The 10,000-nt window shown below is 48.6% G+C and overlaps 1 protein-coding gene across 1 annotated transcript in view; it reads left to right on the top strand.

Annotated features, from left to right (window-relative positions):
* Window positions 1–10,000, top strand: part of cnksr2a (connector enhancer of kinase suppressor of Ras 2a) — a 162,008-nt gene that overhangs the window by 137,684 nt on the left and 14,324 nt on the right. Inside the window, exons 18-20 of the mRNA XM_063206347.1 lie at window positions 4,731–4,995; window positions 5,471–5,599; window positions 5,798–6,013. Of these exons, the coding sequence (XP_063062417.1) occupies window positions 4,731–4,995; window positions 5,471–5,599; window positions 5,798–6,013 (610 nt within the window). The remainder of the gene's footprint in view (window positions 1–4,730; window positions 4,996–5,470; window positions 5,600–5,797; window positions 6,014–10,000) is intronic.

The following is a 10,000-nucleotide window of genomic DNA, read 5'->3' as shown; positions in this document are numbered from 1 at the left end:
CTCCCTCACGAGTTCGTCTTTATTGTAGGGCTGCACAATATATCGAAATCACGATATCAACAGTGGTGATATGTGTTTAGCAAAAATGACTTAATTATCGATATTTAGTAAGGCTTTTCTGTGCTGTCCAATCACTAGCCGAGTGTCAACAAATGTGCAAGAAGCCTGCCACGACCAAAGTGGCGCCCTCCACACAGACCGACAAATTAGTGACAAGAAAAACACTCGGCTATATTTCTAAATATTGTTTCAATATCGTTATCGAGGTATTGCATGCTGTTATCGAGTATCGAATTTTGTTCTGGTATTGTGCAGCCCTAGTTTATTGTGACTCATATGTGTTGGTCCAATATGACCTCAGCAGCATTTGGTTCCCTTCTCTCCTTTCTTCTCTTCTTTCTCTTCTTTGTTTCCGCTTCTGCCTTCATGATTATTTCTTCTCACATTCAAGTCTCAGATTGCACTTTTTTGTATCACAGTGGTTTCTGTGTGTTTGCTTGCAGGGGTTGCTGTGTGCTGTGTGTTGTTGAATTGTTTTGTGAGTGTGTTTTTGTCTTTGTCTCTTTATTCAATATTATGAGTGTGCTCAAATGGGCATAAACTAAAATTTGTGTGTGTGTGTGTGTGTGTTTCTGGGTGCATAATTTTGTTTGTATGTGTGTGTGCATGGGCACGTGCGCATGCGTGTGTTTGCTTGTGAGTTACATCAGCTTTGCATGTGTATTGTACTCGGTAATACTCTGTTCCTCCTGTGTGTTACACTTCAGGACACTTCGCTCTGCCACTAGACAGGCCACTGTGACCTGTCATGTCATGTCATGTCAGCTCTCCACAGGTTACTTGGGATTCTCCTTTTTCTTTTCTTTCTCTTTTTTTCCCCTTTTTTAACCTTTTAGTGCCAACCCTTTCCCAACCCCTCCACAGAGCTCTTGAGATTGCTTTTGGGTCATTTTTCCCCACTTTCATCTCCCTTTCCTTTTCATTGCCTTTTTTAACAAGAAAACCCTTGTCGACCTTGCCTGACCCTGCTGTATCCAGGAGACGCACACAAAAAGACACTTCTCTACGTTCTTCTTTTGTATAAGAAACACAAGAAGCCACAGGGGTTTGCCCAATGGACACCGAGATTCAGAGTCATTGATTTTCCGTAATACTGTGAGGACAGTTGCAGTTTCCAGGAAAGTTCTCCTCTGCTCTCTTCTTTTGTATGTGGCAAGATGCCAGGGGTTTGCCCCAATGGAGAGATATTGAGGTATTTGAGTTATCCTCAATACCTTCAGGACAGCATTGATATCCGGTATTGACATTGACTGACTGCATACCTGGTCTTTTATTTCCTTTTCTGTCTCTTGTCTTTTTTTTAACCTTCAATTCTAACCCTTTCTCCAACCACTCTCATATCACTCCAGGAGCTTTCAGGAAACCCCTTGACAACCTTGCCTGACATCTTTTGTGGCCAAGACACAAAACCAGGGTTGTGTTTTTCAAAAGCGAAGTTGTTTGCCAGTTAGCAACTTGGGTAGTTGACAAGCAGTTATTGCATTGAAACCGCCAAAAGTGGCTAACTATGGTTTCGAGAAATGTTCCCCAGGTTTCTCAGTTTTTTTTGTGTCACGTCAAGAAGTCACATACAGTCACATACAGTTTGCTGAATGGACAGACAGATACTGAATCATTGCTTTGCTGTAATATGTCTTTGTATTGACAGTATTGATATCCATTACTTATCGTGACTTCCCGTCTCCCTTATCTTATTGCCATTGGCGATGTTTTTTTCTTGTCAATAAAACGAATAAATCTGTGCAATGCAGTGCACATTTTGGAGATATATTCATGAGGGTCACTGGAGAAACAATAATGAACATGGTAGCAGCATACTTTACAGTATATATTGAACTCAAAGCACTATTATCCTTTTTGATTTAGGCAATGTAAAGTCTTATAACGGGGACCGGTTAACTATGGTCATCATGAAAAAGAGAAGTTGGGTTACCATGGTGTCTGGGCCACAGGCAACTTAGGGGAGTACCATTGGAAGGCAGACAGGCAGGCCATGAGGTTGGTAGCACCTCTGCCCTCCCCTTGCTTTAAATTCAGCAAGGCTGTCACCACAAACTGCTGAGTTCACATCAACACAAATACATGCAAAAACAAGCCTACGCTCACTCAGCTATCGCACAAACACACACACACACACACACATGCACGTGACACACACACACACACACACAAACAAAAAGGCTACAATGAAAAGGAAGAGCAAGATGGTAATGCCAGCCACCGACTCTCTTGAGAGACATGCTGTTGTGTGACGGGGGGAGTCCATAACATTCCCCCCGGGGGCCAACTTTCTCCTGGTGCTGGAGTCAGTGTGGTGGCCACAGTGCTGCCTCTAACCTCCAAATGCAACACCACACACACACACACACACACACACACACACACACACACACACACACACACACACACACACACACACACACACACACACACACACACACACACACACACACACACACACACACACACACACACACGTGCGCGCACACACACGCACACACACACACACAGCAGGTTAACCACAGGAAGGTAAGATCCCAGGGACATCCTAGGCAGGTAGCCAGCCCCCCACTAACATTGCCAGTGAGATGGGCACAGCGCTCTCTCTATCCTTGGACAACCCCCTGTTGCAGCATCACTGGCTGCCCAGCCAGTTAGCCAGCCCAAGCCAGCCAGTGTCCCAGGCATATCTGGCTAGCCAGCCAGGAACAAGTGACGCAAAGACGGGCATAGTCTGCTTAGTGTCCTTGGATAACCCTCCTCCAATACCTTGGGCCGTCCAGCCCCCCATGTGGTGTTCCGAGCATTAGTCAGCCAGTGCCCCAACGGTGTCCGAAAAGATGGTCCCCCCATAGTCTGATAGGGGACATTGGATAACTGGGGTAGCTGTGGCCTAAGGGCCTAATGGAGGTGGTTTTAAGATCAGAGGGTTGCACGTTCGAATCCCTCTTTTACCCCTCCCTGTACCTCCATCCATGGCTGAAGTGCCTTTGAGTAAGGCACCGTAACCTACATTACTCCAAGGAACACAACCAATAACCTCTAATATCTTTAAGGCGCTTTCGATAGCGATTTCGAAGCGTCAGCTGAGTGTAATGTAATGTAATGTAATGTAATAGCGCTCCTGTAGTATCCTCTCCAGCCTCCACATCCCTGCAATGTTCCAGCCCTCCAAATCAGAAAGCTACTGTAGCCTCCCAAGGGTGACGGAAAAGATGGACTTAGTCCCATCGATGGCATTGGATAACCCTCCCGCAGTCAAGACTCCCTCATAGGCAGCCAAGACTGTTACACAAAGATAGGTAGCCGATCGATTGTTCACCTTGGATAACCCTCATGCATCCAAAGCAGCACAGCCAGTTGCCCAGTCCCCCATGAAGTGTCCCAGGCATCCCTGTCGTTGTAAGATGGGTAATGGGCAGCCATGGTGTAATAGTTAGGGAGTTGGACTGCAGATCACAGGGTTGCAGGTTTAATCCCCAAAGGGTAGCAAATTACCAATACCTACCGCACTCCATGGCTGAGGTGTCCTTGAATAAGGCACCTAACCCCACATTGCTCCACGGACTGTAATCAATACCCTGTACTGATTATAACTGTAAGTCGCTTTGGATAAAAGTCTCAGCTCAGCCAATGTAATGTAGCCCTGCCATGCTGTAGTGCAGTACTCTGTATTCTGCCAGTTATGCCCCCGCCCCCCCCCCCCCCCCCCCCCCCCCCTTCCCCCGCCCCCCCCCTCCCCCCCCCCCCCCACCCGCCCGCCCCACCCCCCCCCCCCCACGCCCTCCCCAGTGGTGCTAGGCAGCCCGGTCTCCACACCCCCTGCAGAGTTCCAGGCATCCGAGTCAGTTAGCCAGCCCCCCTACTGGAGACAGAATAGATGGGTGACCTTGTACAACAGCGGCACCCCACCACCCACACACCGACCAAACCCCATGCAGTGTTGTACTGTAGGCAGCATCCCAGCCAGTTATGCAGCCCCCCTCCCAGACGAGCAGTGGGGAGGGGGCGGTCTGCTGGGGAATGGAAGGCTGTGACTGGAACCCCCAACTGAGATCAAACCATAACAACCAGACGACCACACATGTCCTCACACTAACTCTCACTCTCTTTTATATAGCTTGCTCTCTGTCACTGTCTCTGTCTGCCTGCCAGACAGATAGACAGACAGATGGTCTGTCTATTTCTCTGTGTGTGTCCCTCCTAGATGAGTTGTTTGTAGTGTTTAGAAGTCTTGGCGTAGGCATCTGTCTTGCTCTTTCAAAAACACAGTTTTTGATGTCACCCTGTGTGTGTGAATGTGTCTGTGTGAGTGCATGTGTGTGCTATCACAGACTTCCATCAATGTATTGATATTAGCTGAGCTGAGTCGATATCTATGTAGAAGTATTAAAACCTGTGTGTGTGTGTGTGTGCGTGTGCGTGCGCGTGCGCGTGTACGCGCGTGCGTGCGTGCGTGTCTGTTTGTGTATGTGCGCGCCACAGATGAGCTGTGCCAACCCCTATCTGGAGCCGAGATCCACATAGATGTATTAAAACCTGTGTGTGTGTGTGTGTGTGTGTGTGTGTGTGTGTGTGTGTGTGTGTGTGTGTGTGTGTGTGTGTGTGTGTGTGTGTGTGTGTGTGTGTGTGCGTGTGTGCGTGTGTGCGTGTGTGCGTCTCTGCCCCAGATGAGTTGTGCCAGCCCCTATTTGGAGCCAAAGCACGGGCGTCTGTCGTCCACCGAGACGTCGCAGTCGCGGTCCTCGCACGAGGAGTACCGCAGCGAGCCACAGGGGGGCAGCAGCAGCGGTGGCGGCTCCCCCGCACGCAAGTCGGCCAGTCACCAGCGGCGCTCGTGGCAGGACCTGATCGAGACGCCGCTCACCAGCTCCGGCCTGCACTACCTGCAGACGCTGCCCCTCGACGACTCGGTCTTCTGCGAACCTGGCGGAGGTAAGGGACTGTTTGTTATTTCTTGACAGGGTCACCGGAGTAATATAGGGAGGGTCATGCCAATTTCTTTTTGTTGAGGGGAGGGTCAACCAATATTTACAGGATGATCTAAAGGGGAGGGTCATTCAAAAATGTTTGGCCCCTACTATATTTAACAATTTTGAAAGTTTGCAAGGTGAAGGTCATGCAGAATTTCACAACCAAGGGGGGACATCCTCCAAAGACCCAGACAAAAACAAAGGCAGAGTTTTTATATTAGAACATTTGTTCAAATTGTTTTAGTCAACGAACTTCTGCGAACCCAGCGGAGATGGGCCCCCAATGGCAACTAAGCACCATCCGCTATCAGCTGTTTCCTTATCAACTCCCCTGGGGGGCTTTAGGGCCCCCATTGAGAAACACTCTGATAAAGACAAGTACACGTACCTGTAAACGTAAATGCTTTACTCATTAACTTACTGGACTTCCTGTCTAGGTCTTGGTGGTGGGGGTGTATCCCCAGAGGCCAGGCGGCAGTCCACGCTGCCCGCCCAGAGGAGCCTGATGGCGGATCACTACGGCCCCATGGGTCCCGAGGACACTGGAGCTGGAGCTGGTGGTGGAGGTGGGGGTAGCAAGCATTTAGACACTTAAAACATTGTTGCACTTTACTGTAAGTGGGACAGGGGAGGGGGCAGTCAAGCACTACCATCACTTTGGAACCTACTACTTCTACTACTACTACTACCACTACTACTGAGTGACAGAAAAACAATTTTGTTGCCTTTTTGACAATGACAATAAACTCTTGAATCTTGACCAGGTGGTGGCGGAGGACCAGGGGGCATGGGGCTGGGGCTGGGACTAGGGGACAGGATGTTCCTGCTGCCTGACCCAGGGCTGGCGGCCGGGGGCAAGCCGAGGAGCTTCACCCTGCCCAGGGACAGTGGCCTCCACGCCCTCCTCTCGCCCTCCGCCAGCATGGAGCACCGCGACCCTCAGCGCCGCGACTTGGCCGGTTGCCTTGACAACCCCAACGGTGAGTACCGCAGATGCAGGGCTGCTGACTACTTTGGTTGGGGACACCCGGGACAAATCATGTTAAAGGCCTCCCCGAACAAATACTTGCAATGTAACCGCACGGATACACTGACCGTGACATGAGCGAGGCGAGCGGCGGATGTAATTGACTTTGTATTGAGACACGCGACAAAAGCGATTCTGGAGACTAGAGGTGATTCGCGCAACGAGAGCGACAGTTTGTAGTTGAACTCCTGGGAATGTTATACAAATGAGCTATGACGCGGCTCAGCGACAAGCCGCCACAGCCAATGACTGTATAGAAGTCAGTGACCACAGCCAATGGCAATGTTGGAATGCTTGCGTTCTGCTTTTAACGGACATACTCTAGTCGCTTCAATCGCTCATTTCAATCTTGAGAGACAGCAATGGATTCTCCATCGCTTGAAAAGCGTTAGCGGCCGGTGTATTCGCCCGGTAATAGCGACCTGATTCTGGGCCCCCCTCTCCTAGCCTGGGAAATTCCATGCTTCTTTGCATAACCATTTCAATCTGAGAGACAGCAATGGATGCTCATCCCAAAAGCGTTAGCCTGAGGTAGGAAGCCAATCTGAGATTGGGGAGGTCCCCTACAAGAAATTCAGTAGGTGGTCTCCAGACCATATCTCGTGTGATATGGTGGTGTGAACCAGGCTACCCCTCTCCCCTGTGCCTGGGGCGTCTGACCACCCCCTCGGCTCCACTGAGTACATGTCCAACCCCGTGTTATTCAGACATCTTCCAAAACACATATTATCTCAAGTCTGACGTGAATCTGTGTAGTGTGTCGTTTTTTGCAGGTAGCTGTCAGAATAAGCAGCACAAACGCAGATGACTGCTGTGCAGTATGAGATTAGAACAGGACAGGGTCATAGGTGTAACTGGTGCCTTGGTGTTTACCACAGTGATTGAGGAGGAGAAAAACGCGCCCAGCCTTGCCAGCATGACAAGCAGAGGCCCAACACACACACACACACACACACACACACACACACACACACACACACACACACACACACACACACACACACACACACACACACACACACACACACACACACACACACACACACACACACACACACACACACACACACACACACACACACACACACACACACACACACACACACACAAAGATGGATATTAGCGTGATGGCTATATTCATTTGTTTTAAATGTTATTAATATACGCTATCCCTTAGTTAAAGCAATAAACTTCAAACACAGACACACACAGAGACACACACACATGCACACACGCACACACACTCACCTAGCCTCACGTCTGTGAGAGGCCAGAAGACGTGGCTCCCAAATTGCCTCCTCCACACAACAATCATTTCTCACCGCCCGACCGCACCAGCCATGACTCAAATAGAGGGCCCCATATTATTTGCCAGCAACTGGCATAGCTGTATTACTGTGATTTTTTTGTTTTTTTTTGTTCTTGTTCTCTCTCTCTCTCTCTCTCTCTCTCTCTCTCTCTCTCTCTCTCTCTCTCTCTCTCTCTCTCTCTCTCACACACACCATCCACCCCCTCTCTTGCTCATACTGTACCTCCTTCTCTCTTTCACTCTCTCACGCTCGCCCTCTCTTTCACACTCTCCATCTCTCCCCCTTTTTCTCTCTTTCACTCTTTCTTCCTCTCTCCATCTCTCCCTAGCCTTGCTCTCATGTGTGTAATATCTTGGTGCTATAGGCCTCACTGGCTACAGAGTCCTGTGTTCAGACATTGTAATCAAAAAGCAATTTACCCCCCACCCCCACCATACACACACACACACACACACACACACACACACACACACACACACACACACACACACACACACACACACACACACACACACACACACACACACACACACACACCCCACCATTCCCTCCCCTCACACACACCCCCCCCCACACACACACACACACACACACACGCGCGCGCGCTCACACACACTCCCTCTCCCTCTTGTGTCCATTGCCGCAAAAAATAAAGGACACAATTCACTTCAATTAAATAAAGCTTTTATAACTTCTGCTTATTAGGAAATGGTGTAAGTGGGCCAGAGTGGAGTTGGGCCTTTAATTGCTTGATGCCTGCTCTTGTTTTTTTGCCTCCGATATAAACCAGTGGGAGGTGGAGGAGAGAGAGAGAGAGAGAGAGAGAGAGAGAGAGAGAGAGAGAGAGAGAGAGAGAGAGAGAGAGAGAGAGAGAGAGAGAGAGAGAGAGAGAGAGAGAGAGAGAGAGAGAGAGAAGGAGGATGAAGAGGAGGGGAGGGGAGGGGAGGGGTGGGTGAATGAGAAAGTCTCTATTCTCCAGGGTCTCAACTTTGCCGAAAAACAATTTCACAGCGGGCCCCTATTGTTTTTTTTTTTATGGCCATGGATGGTGTTGTTGCCGGAGCAGCCTGCTTTGCTGTAGAATGTCATGCCACTATACGGCGTTGCCAAAGCAACTGGGCTTGGACTGGTGCTCCGCCATGTATGCTTGTGTTTCTCAACGGGGGCTCTGCAGCCCGCCCAGGGGGGGGGGGCGTTAGAGAGCCCTCGTGGGGCGTTGAGAAAGATGCGTGGAGTTATGCATAGTTGCAATTTGGGGGCATTCGTCTATTTTCTTTTTTAATACTAAGGGGCCGTTGGCAGACTTATGATGATGACAAGTGGGGCGTTGGGAGACTTATGATGAGGTACAGGGGGCATTTGTTCAAAAAAAGGTTGAGAATCACTGATGTATGCACACATAGTTGGGAGCCGATTAGACTGGGGACTTGAGAAGTAAGGCCTCATTTAAATGCATGGAATATGAATCAGTCTCTATTCAACATGTACAGTGGCTGTTTGGACGCAGAGCAGTGGGTTTGATGGGTGTTGAAACTGAAAATCGTCTGCAGAACCCATGTAATATGACTGGTCACGATAACTAAAATATTCATATTGAAAGGACTGATAAATATGCTGTAGACACTATCTCTTCTATAAATAAACAAAAACTTGAAAAACTGTTTGCTCGCAGAGTTTCGGGATTGATGGCTGTTGCAGCTGTAAATGTCTGCAGAATCCATGTAATATAACTCAAAACGTTCTCTGAGTTGGTATGACTAAAAATAGAGATATCTGCTACAGAAAACAAAAAACGTGGGGGAAAAAATCAAATAAGACACCATAGATGAGAGGCAAGCGTCTAGCCAGCGTCCCCGTAACCTAGCGACGACATGTTAATGTAGGACAGACAGACATTACTAGTTCTGAGTGCTTTTTATTTGATCAATGATTCATTTTAAAACCTGTTTAAATCTGTTCATGTTAAAAAGTAATCACTCCTGGATTCCTGCTGCTGAGGGCCCTCGTCCCTCTAATGAACTTAATTTTTTTGGTCTAAAAATTGTGGAGCGAGCTGAGCGAGCGCATATCCTATCCTCATTTACCTAATGACAGATCCCATCATTCATTATTCAGAGGTTATCTCCCAAACGCACTCTTGCTTTTCCCTTTCCCTGCCTTCTTCTCTTTCCCTTATCAAATTTGATCCCCTCTTTGCCTTGCCTCTGTCACTGCCCCTCCCCCCCTCTCTCTCGCCTGTTCTTTCTTACCTGCTCTGTCTCTTTCTCTCTCTTTCTGTCTCTCTCTCTCTCTCTCTCTCTCTCTCTCTCTCTCTCTCTCTCTCTCTCTCTCTCTCTCTCTCTCTCTCTCTCTCTCTCTCTCTCTCTCTCTCTCTCTTCCTTTCTCTTCTGTCTTTCCTGCAGTGGCTTATCTGTATTTTTGTCTCCACGATCTTGTGCACATTTCCTAGTGTGTTCCTTTCGTATCAGGAGTCTCTTTCTTCCACATGTATTATGCCTCTAGGTCTCTTTTCCAACTTTTTTCCTCTTCTTTTTTTACTGCTTTACTTTCATATTCTCATTCTCTATCCCTCACTATCTCTTTATCTCTGTCTCTTGCTCTCCCAGCACAGAAGCTTCGTCTTCAGAAGC

Source organism: Engraulis encrasicolus, chromosome 9 (assembly GCF_034702125.1).
Source record: "Engraulis encrasicolus isolate BLACKSEA-1 chromosome 9, IST_EnEncr_1.0, whole genome shotgun sequence".
NCBI lineage: Eukaryota > Metazoa > Chordata > Actinopteri > Clupeiformes > Engraulidae > Engraulis > Engraulis encrasicolus.
The sequence above is the reverse complement of the archived record's forward strand: the minus strand, read 5'-3'. Positions and strand labels throughout refer to the sequence as shown.